Here is a 20874-nt window from a genome sequence, read left to right on the forward strand (position 1 = left end):
GAACTTAGCTATATTTTCTCTGAAAATAAATCCACCAAGTGGATATACTTAGTGGGCTTAGGAATTGTACTGTGCACTGTGTTGTCATTGCTATGTTGAAGTTATTTTGCACAATTATGTATTGTGTGATGTTGTGATGTCATGTGTGTGTTTGTGTGCTTTGAAGAATATATAGAGAAGTTGCTGAGCCATCTTGCTAAGCCAACTGTCCTTTTTTTTGCCCAAAGAAAAGGCACTTCACATACTCCCAGACAATATGGGAATATTTTTTAATATATATTTATTAATATATTTACCGTATTTTTCGCTCCATAACACACACTTTTTTCCTCTTAAAATCTAAGGGGAAATGTCTGTGCATCTTATGGAGCAAATGTGTGGTCCCTGGGGCTGGGGACGACGACCTGGGCTTCCCTCGCCAGCCCCGACAAGCTCTGGGAGCAGCGGGAAGGCTGTGCGCAGCCTTTCTGCTGCTCCCCAAACTGCTCTTTGGGGCTGGCGGTGGCTTTCTCCAAAGAGCAGGTCGGGGAGCAGCAGAAAGGCTGCACACAGCCTTCCTGCTGCTCCCGGGGCTGGAGGTGAGGGAAGCTCGGCTTTCCCCACTGCCAGCCCCACAAGCTTTGGGAGGCTTTGGGAGGCTTCAGGAGGCTTCGGGATGCCTTCTGCTGAAGCCTGGAGAGCGAGAGGGGTCGGTGTGCACCGACCCCTCTCGCTCTCCAGGCTTCAAAGATTGCTGCCTGAAGCGCTCCGGAGGCTTTGGGTTCCTTTCGCTGAAGGAAGGGGCTCCGTTTCTCCTGCCGCTTTGCTGAAGGGGCACTGAGCAGAGAGGGGGAGAATTTTTTTCCTTGTTCTCCCCCTCTAAAACAAGGTGTGTCCTATGGTCAGGTGCGTCCTATAGAGCGAAAAATACGGTATATATCACCTTCTTCCAAGGAACTCAAGGTGGGGTACGCAATTCTCCTCCTCCCCGTTTCATCCTCACAAGAACCCCATGAGGAAGGTTAAGCTAAGAGTTGGTGACTGGTTCAAGGCGACTGAGCTTCATGGCTGAGTGGGGAATTGAACTCTGGTCTCCCAGGTCATAGTCCAACACCCTAACCATTATGCCACACATCAAAAGGGACAAGTAAATACTCGTGGAGCTCCAACATATTCTTTCTCCCCTACCTCACCCCATTTCGACAGGTGACCAACACAAAGCTTTTGGTAGCGCATGCTTTGAAGAGTGATGCGGGAGCATATGTCTGCATGGCCACCAATCAAGTAGGAGAGCGAGCAAGCAGAGCTGCCTTGGTCTCCATTTTGGGTAAGGAAAGGAACAGGGATTGCTCCTCCCATCTTTCCCCACCAGGGTGAGCTATGCCCTTGGCGGGTGTTCCATCAGCTGGTGAGAATCTCTACACCACCGATAAGTGCCACATTGGGGCTGATTGGCAAAATGTATAGACATGAGCTTCACCTAACTGCGCAGATTACAGAAGTGCTTATGGAGAGAACGAGAGCATTGCTCAACCATAACTGTTGAATTATCATGGTATCTGTTTCCCATCATTTCCATCACCATCAGGTATTGAATTTGTGCATCGTACTGAAGCTGGCAGGACCAAGGTATTTACTTAGCCAATGGGAAACATATTAGAAAGTCAATTTTTTGAAAGGGGAAGTGATTCTGAAGACATCTGAAGGCAGTCCTGTTTAGGGAAGCTTTTAATGTTTGACAGACTATTGTATTTTAATATTTTGTTGGAAGCTGCCCAGAGTGGCTGGGGAAACCCAGCCAAATGGGCGGGGTATAAATAATAAATGATGATGATGACGAAAAACACTTTCTTTGGGGATGTGGCATCATTATAAGCAGCTGGATCATTTAGTGTATTCAGATCCAGAGTATGAACTGAATATGAAAGACCATAATTCGGTGGCAGAACACCTGTCTTGCAAGCAGAAGGTCCCAGGTTCAGTCCCCAGGTGGCAGGGACCGTGCTGAGGAGGGCTGCACTGAGGAGGAATAGTGGGAGCTTCCCCCTCCCTCTCCCCTGCTCCTGATCAGGATCCTGAATCTTCCCAGGAACAGGAGGACAGTATAGATTTGGAACAGTGGTTTGCAGAGGGACATAGTTCAGAAGGCAAAAGCTGGGAAATACTGGATGGGGATCAGCTAGGAGAAGATGCACTGGGAGAGAGAGAGTTAACAGATTCACTGTCTCTGGAAAGCATTCATTTGCTCAGCCCAAGGTCAAGAAGAGCTGATCAGGTGGCAGCACAGAAGGCACAGTGGTTATGAGCTCAGGGTACAAGACACAGTAGTGACGTGGGTGACTAGGGAGGAAGTGGGTGAAACCCTTAATTGGGAGCACCGCCATTCCTAGGACAGGGATTCTTTGTTCTCTCGCTGTGATTATTAAAGTTTCTAATGGGTAAGAATAGACCCTTCCTTTCTTCTGGTTATCTGCTGCCAAAAGGGAGAGGAAGGCGATTCCCTGAAGCCTGACACCAGGTAGGACTGGGTATGTCCCATGTCTGAAACTCTGTGTCCACTGAAAGTCAGTGTCCACTGGCAGACAATACTGAGCTAGATGGACCAATGGTTTGAATTGGTATAAAGGAGCTTCCTATGTTCCTATGATTTCCTTTTTACTGGTTCCATCACCAGGAAGTGTGGGAAAGAGCATTAATATGACATGGTCGATCATGATCTTCTGGACCACCGCCTCGCAGACGTGGGGATACAGGGCATAGCCCGTAACTGGTTGTGCTCTTTTATCTCTGGTCAGGGACAGAGGGTGGCACTAGGGAGGGAAATGTTGTCGCGCCACTCCTTGGTGTGTGGAGTGCCGCAGGGCGCAATTCTCTCCCCGATGCATTTTAACATCTTTATGCGCCCCCTTGCCCAGATTATCCAGAGCTTTGGGCTGGGCTGTCACCAATATGCTGATGACACTCAGCTCTATCTGCTGATGGATGGCCACACCGACTCGGCCCCGAACACACTGACCAGATGCTTGGAAGCTATGGCTGGATGGTTTCATGGGAGCCGATTGAAACTAAATCCTTCGAAGACAGAGGTCCTATGGCTAGGTCAGGATGGCATGGGGATGAGGGACCAACTCCCTTCTCTTGCAATTAGTGCCATTGCCTTCCGTTAAGAGTTTGGGTGTAATCGTTGACACCTCCCTTTCCATGAAGGCGCAGGTTACAGCAACAGCCAAGGCGACATTTTTCCACCTTTGCCACATCAAGCAGTTGGTCCCTTACCTTTCCCGCCCCGACCTGGCCACAGTAATCCATGCGACGGTCATCTCCAGGCTTGACTACTGTAATTCGCTCTAGGCGGGGCTGCCCTTGAAGCTGTCCCAGAAACTCCAGCGGGTACAGAATGCTGCAGCAAGGCTCCTCACGGGGTCTCTGCCATGGGAGCATATTCACCCAGTGCTTTTCAAGCTGCACTGGCTCCCGGTGGAGTACAGGGTCAGATTTAAGGTGCTGCTTTTGACCTTTAAAGCCCTTCACGGCCTAGGACCCTTGTACCTACGGGACCGCCTCTCCCGGTATGCCCCACGGAGAGCCTCAAGGTCCATAAATAACAACACCCTAGTGGTCCCAGGCCCTAAGGAAGTTAGATTGGCTTCAACCAGAGCCAGGGCCTTTTCAACTCTGGCTCCGGCCTGGTGGAATGCTCTGCCTCATGAGACCAGCACCCTGCAGGATCTGATTTCTTTCCGCAGGGCCTGTAAGACAGAGGTGTTTCGCCTGGCCTTTGGCTTGGAGCCAATTTGTTTCCCTCCCTCCCTCTCTTTCTTTTTTTCTTTTTCTTCTCCTCCTGCAATGAGGCTACATTTTAATATTTTAATGTTCCATTATTTTAATGTTGTATTTTATTTTTGTTTTTAAGTTGTAATCATTCATCTTGTTTTTATTATTGCTTGTAAGCCGCTCTGAGCCCGGCCTTGGCTGGGGAGGGCGGCGTATAAATAAAAAATTATTATTATTATTATTATTATTATTATTATTATTATTATTATTATATGAAAGCATGGATGGACAGAGAGGTGGGTCATCTTGCTGAAAAGCAGCTATGTCTTTCGATGGCTGGACTCCGTGTGCTGTATCCAGCGCTCGTCCGACTCAGAGTAGACCCCTTGAAATTAAGAGACATGGCTGATTTAGACCCAATACTTTCAAGGGGTCTACTCTGAGTAGATGTTGGTGGGCTCTGACCCCATAAAACCCACTCTGCTAGTGAGAGCTTCCATAACCCTAAGGGACTATTCAGTTTGATTAGATTGTCTGCTTCTCCTATCCAAGAAAAACCAGTATTCACTCGGAGGCCTAATGATGTCGTGGCCAAGCTTGGCAGCACCGTCCTGTTCATGTGTGGAGTCCACGGAGACCCAACACCCGCCATCCAATGGCACAAGGAAACGGGAGAGCTTCCCTCCGGAAGGTGAGGATACCTGTTAGATTCAGAGGATTTCTCTGGCTGTCACTCTCTGCTTGGCCACGGCATTGCAGCTTGTGAAAAAATTGTGTGTGCTTTTAATTTATTTTTTAATTGTAAATTTATTAAAGACAGAAGAAGAAAAAAGAGACAGGGGGAAAAACAACAACAGAAAAGTCCCCCCCCCCCCGCATTCGCAATACAATAAACATCCATCTTAAATTACACTTGCAGATTAATATATGCCATTCAAATGTCAGAATAGGTCTCAAAGTTGGTGTTTATAGGAAGCACATCAAAGGGTTGATGCTGCTCCCACTGTAGATTTATTCCTCAGGTTTTGCTTTTAAGTCACCTAGCTATTGCCAGACAGCTCAGAGGAACAAAGGCAGAGCTTAAGAAGAGCCTGGCTGCAGGATCAGACCAAAGGCCCATCTAGCACCCTGTTCTCTGGGTGGCAAATCCTAAAGATGAGCCTAATGGTAAACTGTGGAAATAGAAGAAGCCAAACATTGCTGGATCTAGCTTCTGGGTCATTTAGCGTTGGACAGATCAGTCTTTCTTTCTTCTGTGTATGGCTATGCAGACTACTCACCTCTTAGCAGGCCAGTAATTTTTTATTGCAAGTTGGTCTTTTTAAAAAAGAATCATCATCATCATAGACTAGTAGCTTTTCATAGAATTGGAAGGGTTCATCTTGTCCATTCCATTGCAATGCAGGAATGAGCAGCTGTCCCATACAGGGATTGAACCTGCAACCTTGGTGTTATCAGCACCACTCTCTAGCCAACTGAGCTATCCAGGGCCAATTTGCAAGGCTGCTCCAATGCATTATCGCATCACTTAACATTACCATCAGAGTGACACAGAGCGTGCCTTGAGCTGGATGTGTGAATGGCCTCCCCTGGAACATACGGTGCTAAGAGTAGCATGACATCAGAACAGAGTCCTTGGCATTTGCTCTTGTGGGTTCCAGGCATTGTGCTCCTCTGCCCCCAACCTGCAGACAAATAAAGGACAACATAGACTGGTTTGGATTGAAACAGGCCATAACTTCATTGAATAGAGATGAAAGAGGGCTTGGGCATGGGGCAATCAAAATGCTTCTGTCCTGACCACTGGAAGTGATGCATAGGTTAATCTGGGTGGGTGGGGGTGTCCTAAGACTTACATCAAATAGCGTGACCCCTGCAGAGACCACCATTTGGGGGAGTGCCTTCGGCCCTGGCCCCCCTGGGCACACAGACATGGCCATTCCCCCTGGATCCCTTTAATGGGATACCCCAGCGTTTGGAGGGGCAGGCAGAGACTACAACCTCCCCTCCATCCAAGACAAAGGATTGCCCCAATGCCCAACCAAGCTGTAACGATTGCTATGAGGTAGGCAAAACCACTGGGTTGGAGCCAATTGGCCCGGTGGACAAATTCCTACCTGGCCCCATAAAACGGCAACCACCGTAGCCACAGCAAAGTCCTTAAACATTGGCTTGAACCAAGGGAGGGTGGGTGGGAAACCCGACGAGGGGAAAGCAGGTAGGGCCCCAGGTGAGGGCTGTTTAAATTGCCAGGGAACGGACCTGAGGGAAGCCTTTGTCAGGAGCTCATCCTACACTTGAGTAGGACCCCAGCAGAGACACAAGCCCGACTGGCATGTTCTCTCCCTCCTGGTCAGTTGTTCGGGAGCTTCAAAAGCTTTCTTTTGCCCGAACATCACAGCGACCGATGCCAGCAGACATCGGCACACTTAGGGATCCGCAGAGTCTTCACAGCTTGTGTAACAGAACTCAGCAACTCAGCATTTTGGCTAATCTACTTTATTTACATATAAACACACAAAGAGCACTGCAACATGGCTCCCTCTCTAGTATCAGACAGCAAAGAGAATGAACAAAGGACAATAGTCCCACTTCACGGAACACAGTAACACAAACATCCTGTTTCCGTCACTTCCCACTTTGTGGAGTCAAAACATACACCGTCATGTGAAAGACAACAATCCCATGACTGCAATCATGGAGCAGGAATTCCTAACAGCCTTCCTACCCCATGGACTCCTCTCCACGTTCCAGCCCATGTCCTAGCCTGCATCCTCATTTGCCATTCTGGGATGCAGGCTAAGATCTGGCCTCTGATAGGAGGCACGGGTTTATGCCCATGCCCCCTATCCGTATGGGGCTGTGATGATGCTACCCCCTCGTCGGGGCCGTGGAGGAGCCTCTGCCGTCCTGCAATGCCACCACACCTAAAAGGGGTGAGCGGACCTGTGATGACTCTTTCACACATGCAGGCCCTATTCCGGACACTGCAGCTGTGTTTAGGGAAGAACATGCATTTGCGAACAAAGCCTCGGTCACTGACTGTGGGTTCCGTACCGCTGCTCCCCACAGGTATGAAGTAAACAGAGAAAACGTCCTTCAGATTCAGCACTTGACGATGAACGATGCCGGGAAATATGTCTGTACTGCTCGCAACCAGGTGGGAACCATCTCTGCCAAAGCATCTTTAACTGTGCAGGGTAAGCGGCTCTTATCAATATCAATATTTGGCCCTTGGGACCCTGCCCAGGCCACGCCCACTTCCCAAGCCACTCCCCCTGTGACCAGGCATGCTCCTCAAGCCAGCTAGGACAATGGCTCTGGTTTGCCTGAAGGAAGAATGACCTCACCAGGAAGCTAGCCTGGCTATTCCAAGAATTAGAAAGGGAGGGGCAGCCAGGCATTCTAAGGGTCTCATCATACAGCCTAGTCCCCCACCCCCCAAGTCCTAACATTATGCAGCTGTGAAAAAAGGACAGCAGATGAAAACAAAATAGGAGCGTATGCCCACCTCCGGAAAGAAGAGAGAAAGTGAGAGTGTTTTCTTTTTTTAATTTAACAAATGTTTTTCTACTCCTTTTCTGTGAAACGCACAGAAGAATTGGGGGGGGGGGGACAGCTGATGTTAAGCATGTGACAAAATCAGTTAACAAGAACATTTATGTCTTTTGCCAAATCACATTTCTTTCTTAAATTTTGCAGCTCCAAGCTGAGAGAGGGTGTCACAATTTGCTTCAATGTGCATAAAAAACAAGTTGGGAAATTAACCAAATGCCAAAACACACACACTATGTAATGGTTACTTGGGTGTGAGGCCCTGGGACAAATGCCCCCCTCTTCCCCTGTGATCAGCCCTGTGTGTAGAAACCTCTGGCTTCTGTGTGACAGGAAGGTAGCCTACCATAGCGGGATGAGAATTACACCTGTTGTTTTGCCACCTTCGCTTTTGGTACTGTTGACTTTTTGCCTCTGGCCACACTCCTTACCTTTGGCTCTACACACCACTGGCGTGAGATCTTCAACAGGTTGCCCACTGTTGGAAGATGTCCATCTGTCTGGAAAAGGTTCCTCACCTTTTCGCTATAGCCTAACAACAACTAGGAAGGCACCAGGTTGGGGAAGGCCATAGAGGAAAGCCAAAATGATGTATTTTGATAATTGCTGTTGTTGACATCCCTCTGCCTTGGGAGATTATGGAGGAGTGAACCTTTGAGGGTGAAGTCAAACTGTTGGAAGTTTGCAGTGCCTGCTGTGGCTGGAGAGACATGTTTTGTTGCAGCTGGGACAGATGAAGGCATAGACACTGAGTTGTGACCAACATTGGGTTGGCCCTTTGCTTGTGCATGGTCAATATGCAACGCCCCCCCCAACCCGGCCAGGCCAACTCAGCCCACTCTCCCACCGCCAGCCACCTTACCTTTGTGAAAGGAACACGTTGCCGTTGCCCTGGTGATCCTCAAATGAACAAGGCAGAGCCAAGCATCTTCATTCTGGCGTGTCCTGTTGAGGATTGCCATAAAATTGGGGGTGGGGTTCTTGAAAATATTGGAGGCTTCCTGGCCCCCATGGCCCTCCGTAGATGGCAGCTCTGGGTGAAGGCATCCGGTTGTGTTGCTGCAGATGCACCAAGCAGTTTCTTCTCTCTGAGCTCCTCCCAGCGGTCATTCCTCCTCTGGTCACTGCTATGGATGCACAACCGGACTTTATGTCTCCAGGCACTGGGGGCCGCCTGCAAGCGATTCCCACAATGGCAGGGTTGATGTTGCCAGCCTTCATTTATTGTGAGCTGCGTTGGTCACCATATCCTGTAAGAAAGCAGCACAAACTTAAGCATAAAGCAAAGGAAGCGGTGACTCCAAAAGGACTGATCTTATCACCTCTCAATTTGGGTAAAGTCCAAGTTCTCCAAGGATACACCTTTGAGTCTGGTTTTTTTGGCTTTTAGATCCCCTGGACACTGGCCAGAGCAAGCAGGACAGGCCAAAAGATGTACTGAAGGAGCCGATGGAGGCAAAGGTTTACCTGGCAAACGTCACTGCTGTCCCCTCCACGCCAGCAGCCCACCTGCACTGGAAGGTGAATTAGATATAACAAAGGTGTAACAGAGCACACAGATGGGGGCAGCACGCTCTAAACCCATGGGCCATTCAATTGGGCCCACACAGTGATGTCCCCAAATCATGACCACCTCTCAATCAGCTGACGTGACTTCAGCAAGACAGGTTTTAGTTCTGCATTAAGTGTGCATGCCTGTTCCCAGGATGATTTAACCCAGGATTTAATTCATCAGCTGACAGGTGGGAGTTAAATTCTGTTCAGGTAACAGGCGCACACAGCCAAAGGAAGCCTGTAAAATGCAGACATCTTTCTCCCACTTCCTGCAGTGGCAGAGGTGGGGATGAAAGGGGAAAAGTAGCTGCAAGATGCAGGTATTTATTGAACACTGCTGTTTTAATCTGTTCATGAATGTTGTTCAAAATCCAAATTTTGAGCTGAATTGAGCTGGCTGTTCAGAGTTGAATTGCAAAAGCTTGCAGAATTTTAATTTAATTTAATTTGGGATGGAGATTCTGTTTGGCTCTTGTCTATTCCCACTTTGCCGCATAGCTTTTGTGTTCCTCAGGGACATCATCTATATCTGCAAAAGTCGCTTGACCTGAACAATGCTGTGGTTTCTGTAGATATCACAGTTCTCTCTGATTTAGGGTTGGGAGAGAAATCTACCCACGTTGCATTTTAAGGCAAGCCTGCTTAATTCACATTTTGTGAACCAACAAGTCAACTGAAAGGCAGCCATCCTTCAAAACCCACACATGCCTCCAAATTCTATGACATCATTCTCCAGCCAAAAAGTGTGCATGAAAAGGCACACGATATCAAAGAAAATGACATTACATTGGAGGGAAACACTTGCAAAAAAATGTGTATATTAGTCAAAACTGCATAACTAAATGCATGCATTGTATGCAGTTTTGTGTAGATGTTTTTAAAGGAAGAAATTGCAAGCCGAGAGAGTCAGGGAAAGTGAATTTAAGGTTGGAAGAATGAGAAATGGAGAGAAGCTTAAACTGACAAATTTTCTCCATTCCTACTCCGAACCAGAGGTTAACCCAGATTTCCCACCTATTGTCTTGAAGGTTGTCTCCTCTTCCCAGCGCATAGATGGCTATGTGGTGTTCTATCGCTCCCTGTTGCCTCTGACCACACACTGGGCTGAATGGCATGTCCAAAGCAACCACCGTACCATCGTCCCAGGGCTTGAGAGAGGTTATAAGTATGAGTTCAAGGTGCAACCATATTCAGGGAAGGTTTATGGCTTGGACAGCAACGTAAGGGACCTCTGGATCCCAGAAGAAGGTACGACCCTTCAGCACTTCCTCTTTTTGAATGCTAAATATTCTGGAACATGGGTGGAGAACCAGTGGCCATGCATATGTTGTTGGACTCCAACTCCCATCAGTCCCAGTCACCACATCCTAATGGCTGGGGACAATGGAGGTTGTAGTTGAGCAGAGATACATCTAGAGCAGGGCTACACCTAATTGCAGTCCTTCAAGGCATCTAGAGGGCTACAGGTTCCTCGTTCCTGCTCTAGAGGCAGTGATGTGGTGTGATCTGTGCCTAGCAGTTTACTTTCCTTAGGCAGTGGGGTGCATGTGAACATAAAGAAATGAGTTATATTGGGCATGTGTGGCCCTCTGTCAGGCACTGGGCAGAGGAGGAATGGTGGAGACTGCCTCCCCAGCCTGACCCTTCCATAGAAGAAGACAGTTCAGAATTACAACAGGGGTTTGAGGGAGATCACAGCTCAGAGGAAGATGAGGGGGAAAGCTGGGATATAATGGGAGAGGAAGGAAGAAGAAGCACCAGAGGGGCGACCACTGACAGATTCAGTGTCTTTAGAAAGCATTCCCGATCCCCCCTTCCAGAACCCGGTGAGCATTGAAAGTAGGAGAGCAAAGAACTCAAAGGCAGAGGGCAGGTAGCAGCACCCATAGTGATGACGCATGAAGGGAGAGAGGGAGGGGGTGGATACTCACTCGGGGAAACATCATTATTCCAAGAGGCTGCATTTCCAAGCCTCTCTCTGTGAATATTGAATAAAAAGCAGTTGGTAAGGACTTTCCCTTGTCTTATCCATTCCTGGCAACCTGTCGTGGGGATTTAGATCCTCTGACGACTGACACCCTCTGGATGTTTTAGACTCCAACTGCCCCAGACAGCACGGCCAATGATCTGGGGTGATATGATTTAGAATCTTAACATTTGGAGGGCCACAGGTTCCCTTGGCCATTGATCCGTTTCCCCCATTATTGTCTCACCTGGCTGGACACAGTTCTCTAAGGTGCCAGGGACAGGACTTTTTCTAGCTGTGACACCTGAGGCTCTTTTAACGGAAGACTGAACCAACCCAGGACCTTCTGTCTACAAAGAATGTGGCTGAGCTTTGACCTAGCCCTTGGAGGCCTGTAGGATTCTTCTGTGCTCTTGCACCTTTGCAAAACCCAGGCAGCACTGAGCAACAGCATTTGAACCCTGCCTTGTTGTCATGAAATGAAATGAAGAGCACATAATTCAAATGTGAACTTTCTCCCATCCCACGCTCTCTAGTCTTCTGCTGATAGTGCCAGCCCAAGGCTAATTTCACTACCCCTCTTGGAGAATTCTTTGAGATCCACCAGGCATGCAAAGGATTGGGATCCCTCAGTCCTCAACTCCTGATCTTGAGCTGTTGAGTTGTATGGAGGAGGCAGGAGGTGGAGGAGATGTGGCTGGAGGCCTCTTGCACCAGTAATTGTTGCTCCTTCTTTTCCTAAAAAATATCTCAGCAACCCTATCCTTTCCTTTCTTCCCAGTGCCTGGTGCTTCCCCTGAAAGCATCAGCATCACCACATTTCAAGATGCAAATGGCACTGTGATCATCCACTGGGAGCCCCCTCCACAAGACATGCACAATGGCATCATCAAAGGTTACCAGGTAAGAAGGAATGGAATTGGTGCCATTTGGGTACCACAATATCTGGTTGATGGTGATGGATAGAAGGAATCTGGAGGGAGGATGATTAAGTGGTATTCCACCAAGGTCTGGTGCAATAGAGCATTTCATGGGGGTGGATCAACTAAAACTATGGTTGCAACCCTTCAGCAGTTTCCAGCTGTTGTCCTTGAGGAAACTGGGGAAACTAGAGATGTGCTTGAGTGGCATACAGTTACGTTTCTTTATGTTTCCTGAAATAATTACAGGCATGAGGAATCTTTGGCCCTCCAGGTGTTTCTGAACTACAGCTCCCATCAGAAGCATGGTCAATGGACAGGGATGGTGGGAGATGAAGTTCAGCAGCATCTGAAGGGCCAGAGGTTACCCACACCTCATCTGATTCTTACTTTGTCATTTCAAGGCTCGTTTCTTCTTTTGCTTGCTGTCATGCTCCTTGTATATTATACATATATAGCAGGTGCACTGACTCTGGACTTACGTTCCATGGCAGGGTAGGGAATCTCAAGCTTGGGGGTCAAATGTGGCCCTTCTGACATATCGACCTGGCCCTCAGAATTCTCAGCAGGCTGCACCCCTCACTGGTACTGCTTCACCCCTCAAGTGTCTTTACTTGGCTAGAATGTGTCCTTGAATTCTGACGTTGCTTCTTGCTTGTCTGGATGGAGGCAGGGGAGGGGTGTGTGTGTGTTTGTAGAAACTAGCCTACTTTACAGAGATAAAACTTTACATTCCTTGCCCTGCCCACTTTTGCCTACACTGGGATCTTCACTGGCTCCCAGTAAGTTTCCGAGCACAATTCAAAGTGCTTGACTTCCAATCCTCGCCTTCCACCATTCTTAAACCCAGCCCTTCTTCCATGACCAAGTCCCTCACCATACTTTCTAACTAAGGGACAGACACACAGTATACTTTTTAGTTAGAAAGTATGGAGAAGGACTTAGTTGGGAAAATGCTTCCCTGCTTAGAAAATGTGTCTGCACAGGCATGGCTGAGCTGGGAGGCTGTGCCACCAACCAGTCCCTTTTACCCCTGTGGGTCAGAAATCATTTCAGGGGAACTGGAATTTATCCTCTTTCTAATTTGGGGATTTAAAAACAAAAGGTGGGGTTGTGAGTTTCTGTATAGTATACAGTCCTCTTCAGAGCTAGATCTGTTTATACTGCAACTCCCTGGATTCTCCAGCAGCCTGCTTCATCTCTTGTCTCAGTTCAAAGTGTTGGTGCTGACCTTTAAAGCCCTAAATGGCCTCGGCCCTGTATACCTGAAGGAGTGTCTCCACCCACATTGTTCAGCTGGATACTGAGGTCCAGCTCCGAGGGCCTTCTGGTGGTTTCCTCACTGCGAGAAGTGAAGCTACAGGGAATCAGGCAGAGGGCCTTCTCAGCAGTGGCACCCTCCCTGTGGAATGCCCTCCCATGAGCTATCAAGGAGATAAATAATAATACAACTTTTAGAAGACACCTGAAGGCAGCCCTGTATTGGGAAGTTTTTAATGTTTGATGTTTTGTTATGTTTTTATATTTTGCTGGAAGCTGCCCAAAGCAGCTGCGGCAACCCAGACAGATGAGTAATAAATAATAAAATAAATAATAAAAATAAATAATAAAAATAAATATTTTTTATAATAATAAATAATATAATAATAAATAAATAATAAAATCAATCAATCAATCAATCAATCAATCAATTCCTCTGGCTTCACACACTACTGGCATGTCCCCCCCCCCCGGAAATGCAGCCCACAGACTGGGAAAAAACTTAGCTTTAGCCACCCCCTGTTATTTGGCGTCTTTCCCCAACATTGCATCTATCTCTTACTGCTTTGCTAGATGTGTGACTCTGTGCAGGATATATTTGGTTCCTCTCATGTGTGCTTCTGTTCTGCAGAAATTGCCGTCTTGTGCCGCTCTGTGTGAGACAGGCTGACTTTTTTCTTCTCTCGCCTTGTGTTTGCAGGTCTGGTTCCTGGGCAATGAAACTCACTCAGGCTCTAACAGAACAGTGGGTGGAGAAACACACAGCCTAGAAGTGACAGGCCTGGCTAATGGGCAAAAATACTGCGTCCAGGTAGCAGCAGTCAATGGAGCTGGAATTGGAGTGCCCAGTAATCCTGTATGCAGTGCTGTAGGTCAGAGGTGCTATTTTGTAGCTGATCTCTTAGTACAGGGGTGGGGACACCTGTGGCAATCTAGATGCTGTTGGACTACAACTCCCATCATTCCTGACCATTTACTATGCTGGCTCCGGTAGATGGGACTTGGAGCAGTGCCAGTGATGGCCACCAAAAGAGAGTGCCTTTAAAAGAGGGTGGTGCCAATTCGTGGACGAGAGCCCAAAAATATGGTTCAGAAGCTTTACTTATATTAGTAAAGTAAAACACTTTTATATGCGTTCTAACACTGTGACCCACCAGATGGCGCTGTGGAGTCCCGTCTTTTGTCAACGTGATTTCCCTTTATGAAATTTACAAAGTGTTTAACTGAAACGCTTCTTTGATGTGCCTAAATCCGGCCTTACAGAACTTCAAAACAACTTAGAACAAATAAATTTACATCCACTTAGTTGCATAATTTCGTATACTGATCACAACATAAGGCATAATATCTTAGATTATAAATATCTTGCAGTCTGAGCTAAAAACCAAAGCTCTGTCTCTTATCCATTGCAGCCTCCATTAGCCTCAGGCTGTTTTACTGGGGTCAGAGATTCACACAACTGCAATACCGCCTCTCCCCATATGAACCTACTCGGACCCTGAAATCATCCTCTGAGGCCTTTCTTCATGTGCCTCCTCCATGAGAGGTCGAGGGTGGAAACATGAGAACAGGCCTTTTCTGCAGTGGCTCCCTGTTTGGGGAAAACTCTCCCCAGGGAGACTCACCTGGTGCCTTCATTATACACCAGGCATAGGCAAACTCTGGCCCTCCAGATGTTTTGAGACTACAGTTCCCACCATCCCTGACCACTGGTCCTTTTAGCTAGGGATGATGGGAATTGTAGTTCCAAAACATCTGGAGGGCCAGAGTTTGCCTATGCCTGTTATACACCTTTAGGTGCCAGGTGAAAACATTCCATTAAACCAGGCCTTTGGCTGCCCTTTTAAATGGACTGTGAAAGGAGGGATTATTGGCTTGTCTTTGATTATTATTATTAATTACTACTAGTGTTTTTATTTTGCAATTCGGTGTTGTGAACTGCCCTGAGATCTACGGGTATAGGGCAGTATACAAACAACAACAACAACAACAACAACAACAACAAAGAGAGCATCTCACCCAAGTTGAATGCCTCCAGATTAACATATGCACAGACCTGTACTACAGTCCTTTTCATGTGATTCTGAGCTAAACACCTTGTGACTGAGCCAGCAGAGATACAGCCCCACTTAATGACTGACCTGTTATCAGCTTCAATGAAAATTTCCAGCCATTCTTCACAGTACAATCCAGGCACATTATAGATTTGTTTCCCATTTCAATGTACATTAAAACACTGATACTTAACAGGGCAGTAGCTTCCTCCTCCTTAGTCTCGGTGTTGTCCTTGTAGGGAGGAGGATGGGGAGCAAAACTGGGATGAGTTGGCTCTGCCTGTCATTGGCTCTGGCTCCACCTGCTGTTGGTCCTCTTCCCCTCCAGCTGCCATGGGCATCTGGCATCACTGCAGCATGTGCCCTGCCACTCACCTGTAGCTGCGCCTCCCACTGAAGATGTTGTCCATGCGGCCAGGGCTCATCTACTGTGTGTACACATAGCCCAAACCTTCTTCATTCTTCTCTGGCTTAAGTTCACCATCACACCTTCTTCCACTGAGAGTCAGTGTGGTGTAGTGGTTAAGAGCAGTAGACTCGTGATCTGGTGAACCAGGTTTGCATCTCCGCTCCTCCACATGCAGCTGCTGGGTGACCTTGGGCTAGTCACACTTCTTTGAAGTCTCTCAGCCCCCACTCACCTCACAGAGTGTTTGTTGTGGGGGAGGAAGGGAAAGGAGAATGTTAGCCGCTTTGAGACTCCTTCAGGTAGTGATAAAGCGGGATATCAAATCCAAAACCATCTTCTTCCTTCCAGAGCCGACAGTCGAGAAGATGGCCAAGACCCCGGACTTCCATTCTGCCAACTACATCCTGGAAGTGGTGCGTCAACCTGTCTTCATTGCCAGTGTAGGCTCAGCACTCTGGGTCATGCTGATGGCGTTCACGGTTTATGTTTGCCAGCAGCAAGCCAGGCAGTATGGCCGGAGACGTCCATATGCCCTAGGTGAAGGTAAGGGAAGCAGAAAGAGTCTGGCTTTAGGCTTATAGAAAGGGCAGTGTTCTGACTCATTGCAATGGGTCCCGGGTGGGTAAATGGGCTCAGTGTAGGGTGTCAGTCTGAATAGGACTCTCTACCTGTGGGGGGTAGAGGACCCCATTTCCTTCCGAGCAACCTTCTGAGGGCCATGTTTCAGCGATAGGAAGAGCCGGAGACTAAAGTGGGTGTAGCTATTATGCAACCTTTACCATCGTACGATAGACTAGTTTCTACATACAGTCAACACAACCCTCTCCTATCATCTGTCCTGGCAAGCAATAGGTGTTATCAGAGACCAAGGAATGTATCCCAGCCTGTCAAAAACACTCAAGGAGGGTGCGAAGCAGGGATGTAGCCTGGGGAGAAGCGTTTTGGCCTGGGAAGATTTCCAAGAGATATACAGAGATTGCTGGGTCAGTGTAGGGAACCCTGCTCTATTCTAAGCAGGGATGCATGAAAAAAAATGTCACAGCATGTGCACTGCATGTGATTGTATGTGGGGGGGGGGGCACTGCTTTCTTGAACACCGCCCCCCAAGCAACTGAATACAGTAAGCACACCAAGAAGTAACTTGATCCCAGGTCAGGAGTTAAGTTGTGGTCTTACTAGTTTGGCCCTAGGAAGAGGCTTTATGCAGTGTGGCAGGGAGTCATAAAATGAATTATCAGTGAAGACAGGTTTGCCTGTCTAATGCTATTTTGCCATGCACCTCACTCTCTCCAGGTTTGTATAGAAATGCCAGTGATGACACCATCATCAAACACAGGTATGCTGCCGTTCCTCCGCTCTCTATGGATGCATGCATATTTATATCGGGGCAAGACAGCTCTAGCAAAATAGTTAAATGTCGTGGAATGTTTGATGACAATCAGGGGGCAAGTTATCACCTGCCACCACTGTGTCCCAGAATTAAATAGCAATTTCACTTCTTTTTTCCTGTCCTTGTCATGCAAAACCAGAACAAAATCGCTGCAGTTCTATATATATATATGTTTTGTTGTTGTTTAGTCATTTAATAGTGTCCCATGGACCAGAGCACATCAGGCACTCCTGTATTCCATTGTTTCCCACAGTTTGGTCAAACTCATGTTAGTAGCTTCAAAAACACTATCCAACCATCTCATCCTCTGTCGCCCCCTTCTCCTTGTGCCCTCCATCTTTCCCAACACCAGGGTCTTTTCCAGGGAGTCTTCTCTTCTCATGAGGTGGCCAAAGTATTGGAGCCTCAGCTTCAGGATCTGTCCTTCCAGTGAGCACTCAGGGCTGATTTTCTTAAGAATGGATAGGTTTGATCTTCTTGCAGTCTATGGGACTCTCAAGAGTCTCTAAAGAGTCTCTATATATGTTTAGTCTTCTTGTAAAGGGGGGGGTGAGGTATATACTTCTGCAGCTCACTAGTCCTGTGTATGCAAATGAAGACACCTGCCAGGTTTGAATGCCCAAGCTACTAATAGAGTCGTGTCATGTCCTTCTCTGATTTCATAGTCTTCTGTCTGTTTAGTCAGTGAGTCTGTCTGACACACTACCGAGATTTGCATCTATGAAAGTGTGCCTATTTCCCCTCTGACTGTAGGGTAGACTGTAGCGATTCTCCCTGGCTTTCCAACACGTGGAAGTCAACTTCAGGCTCCAAGAACTACAGCACCAGCAGCAGCTTGAGCAGTCAGCTCCTGTGGACTGAACCCAAAGATAACCAGGAATCCCACAAATCTAGTAAGTGTCCCTTCACAAGAGCAGGTGGTGGTTTAGTTTTGCTTAGAGCTTGCTGAATTTTTGATGAAATTTACAATCTGATCCATTTCCTGGGAAATTTTCTGCTCTTTAAACTGTTAGAGAATTTCACACATCGACCACCCTGGAGAACATTTGACAAGATAGCCTGAGAATATTGTTCTTTACAAGTGAGGTGCATAATTTTGGGTGGAACTGTGCATCTGGTTTTAATATTGTTTATTACAATATGGTTGTTGCCCAAGTATAGGGGAGCATTTATCCTTGCTCATTTCAGCGAGTTGCCTTTTGCACTGTTAAGTGGACGATTCACCAAGTCTTGGGTTTATGAACAGTTGCATTTGTGTGGAGTTGAAGCAACAGGACCTGTTGACCCTGTTCTTCTGTACTGCAATCTGTATAGGGAGTGTAGAGAGAGCGGATGATTCTCCTTTTATTAAGCACTCTCCCAGGAAGATCTGAAGATCTGGTCTCCATCTGCTTAAGGGATGCTCACTCGTATGCTGCTGGGAAGGTTGTAAAAAAAAAAATCTGACTTCAATACAGATCAGGAGAAATTGCCTGTTGGCTTGGGAGATGGGGGGAAAGTATAATAGTATCCCATCTGTTTTCAATTGTTTTAACAAGCTGTATGTTTTATTTCTGTATTTAATTTTATTGATCTGCAGCCATAATAAAGAATTATATTATTGTTGAAAGAAGCAAAGGGGTCCTTGCAAACCTCCACTCTTAGCTCATTGCCACCTTCATCCACTGACAGTATTATTTCATTCATTCGTTCAATGAGCTGGTTTGCATGCAATGTGAGCTTAGTGCAGACATGTGAATGCAAGGTTCCTTGAATTGATTTCTTCCCTGACCCTCTTCCTGCTGCACTACTGCTGTTCTTAACCATGGTTTGGCTTAGCATGTTGTCTGAACTGGGGATCTCACTCCAGACAAACCATGTATTGTAAACCCAGGAACAAAGCATGGTTACAGCTCATGGTTTTTCTGGAGTGAAACAAACCATGATCCCTGATTTGGATGACACACTGAGCCAAACCATGGCTTATTTCAGCAGCCATACTGGAAGAATCAGGGCTGGAGAAGGAGCCAAGGTAGCTACAATCTTGTCTCTGGGAACCTGCCCATCCATGCATTCTAGAGTTATTTGGATTTTGCACGTCTCTGAATTTTGAGGCACCTATCAACTGCATATACTGCATTGGCCCGAATATCAGCCTCACTTTCTCCCCAAATTCCAACCGTGAAAAGTTAAAGTGCAGCATAAATTCATGAACTTACAAAAATCGGCTTTTACGATATCGCTGCTGAAACAGACATATGGTAAAACGGAACAAAAAAAATGTTTTATTGCTGATTTGAGACTGTTCGTTTGTCATTTATGGGTGTGAGCACCTGAGGAATTGTATTCAACTGAACAGCGATTTGCACTTTCAGCGATTGTACGGTAACTTTTGTGGGCTTGCAAGATCAAAGGCTTAAATTGGCTTGGAGTTACAATTCTACTAACCACTGCGATTTTCAACCTGTAACCCAATTTTAAGGGAGCCGCTTATATTCGGGTATTGACTCCCCCCACCCCGAATTTTAAAGGTGCAGCTTATTTGCGGATTTGGCTTATATTCAGGCCAATACGGTAAAATGTGTACTATAAGGATAAAATATACTCTTGGAAATGCGTACTATGAGAGACATTTAAAAATGCATTTAAGGACATTTAAGTATACATATTTAAATATGATATCTTTTTAGACTCCTTTTTTTAAAAAAAAATCAGATTATTGCAGTAATGGGGCAAAATGGACTTATGAATCAACATATGCAAAACGGCTATGAACTAAGTAGGTTGCTCCATCCCTGACTGGCCCCTCCTTTTTGCCTTTTCCTTGCCCCCCCCCCTCCAGCAGCATCCTTCGACAGGCAGAGCCAAGGTTCCCGCATCCAAACTGTTCCTTTGGTGGCTGATAGTAGGAGCAGCAGCCTATATGGGGCACTCTATGTAGATCTTCCCGTGAAGGACCTGAAAACTTTCTACAATGCCCCACTGCCTCACCTTCCCAGCCCCAGCCTGCATGCCGTGGAACTGGTGCAAAATGGGGACCAGATGTTCATGCCCCACTACAGCCCGAACCCCTGGCTGGCCAGTACTAGGGGAGCAGCACGTCCAGGGCCACGGAAGGCAAAGGGCTCCCTATCTCCAAATCTTATACCTCAGGGATCCTGGGATAAAAATAGCAAGAAAGGTAAGACATCATCATCATCTCTCTCTCTCTCTCTCGTCTGGGAGTTGCCTATGACATCATAAGCTATATAATATATAAAGAGTTGGGAAAGTAAGGCTGGCAACGTTTTTTCTGGCAGAACTCATGAGCTTTGAACAGCTGCATCACCATTAGTAGTTTGGCAGATGATGCTTCTTCCCATTCTAATAATAATAATAATTTATTATTTATACCCTGCCCATCTTCCTGGTTTTCCCATCCACTCTGGGTGGCTTCCAACAGAATATTAAAATGCAATAACCTATTAAACATTAAAAGCTTCCATTCTTATCCTTATCCTTATCCTTATCCTTATCCTTATCCTTATCCTTACCCTTACCCTTACCCTTATCCTTATCCTTATCCTTATCCTTATCCTTATCCTTATCCTTATCCTTATCCTTATCCTTATTTATATACCACCCTATACCCGGAGATCTCAGGGCAGTTCACAGAAAAGATCACAACATATATAATCAGAATATAACCAACAATGGAATAACACACCCCTCCCTGAAAAGAGCCACATTTTAAAAGGGTAAAGGTAAAGGGACCCCTAACCATTAGGTCCAGTCGTGGCCGACTCTGGGGTTGCGGCGCTCATCTCGCTTTATTGGCCAAGGGAGCCGGCGTACAGCTTCCAGGTCATGTGACCAGCATGACTAAGCCGCTTCTGATGAACCAGAGCAGCGCACGGAAACGCCGTTTACCTTCCTGCCGGAGTGGTACCTATTTATCTACTTGCACTTTGACGTCCTTTCGAACTGCTAGGTTGGCAGGAGCAGGGACCAAGCAACGGGAGCTAGCCCATCGTGGGGATTCGAACCACTGACCT

The 20874-nt window shown here is 46.9% G+C and overlaps 1 protein-coding gene across 5 annotated transcripts in view; it reads left to right on the plus strand.

Moving 5' to 3' along the window:
• Window positions 1–20874, plus strand: part of ROBO4 (roundabout guidance receptor 4) — a 101381-nt gene that overhangs the window by 30723 nt on the left and 49784 nt on the right. For 3 of the 5 annotated variants that reach the window (XM_083480367.1, XM_083480364.1, XM_083480365.1), the window contains exons 4-14: window positions 1186–1306; window positions 4306–4444; window positions 6826–6953; window positions 8699–8829; window positions 9891–10110; window positions 11610–11731; window positions 13709–13880; window positions 15820–16014; window positions 16765–16807; window positions 17615–17754; window positions 19683–20021. In XM_083480367.1, the coding sequence (XP_083336493.1) occupies window positions 1186–1306; window positions 4306–4444; window positions 6826–6953; window positions 8699–8829; window positions 9891–10110; window positions 11610–11731; window positions 13709–13880; window positions 15820–16014; window positions 16765–16807; window positions 17615–17754; window positions 19683–20021 (1750 nt within the window). The remainder of the gene's footprint in view (window positions 1–1185; window positions 1307–4305; window positions 4445–6825; window positions 6954–8698; window positions 8830–9890; window positions 10111–11609; window positions 11732–13708; window positions 13881–15819; window positions 16015–16764; window positions 16808–17614; window positions 17755–19682; window positions 20022–20874) is intronic. The other 2 variants (XM_083480366.1, XM_083480368.1) reach the window with 1 other exon arrangement.

This window comes from Podarcis liolepis (assembly GCF_965112155.1).
Source record: "Podarcis liolepis genome assembly, chromosome: 16".
NCBI lineage: Eukaryota > Metazoa > Chordata > Lepidosauria > Squamata > Lacertidae > Podarcis > Podarcis liolepis.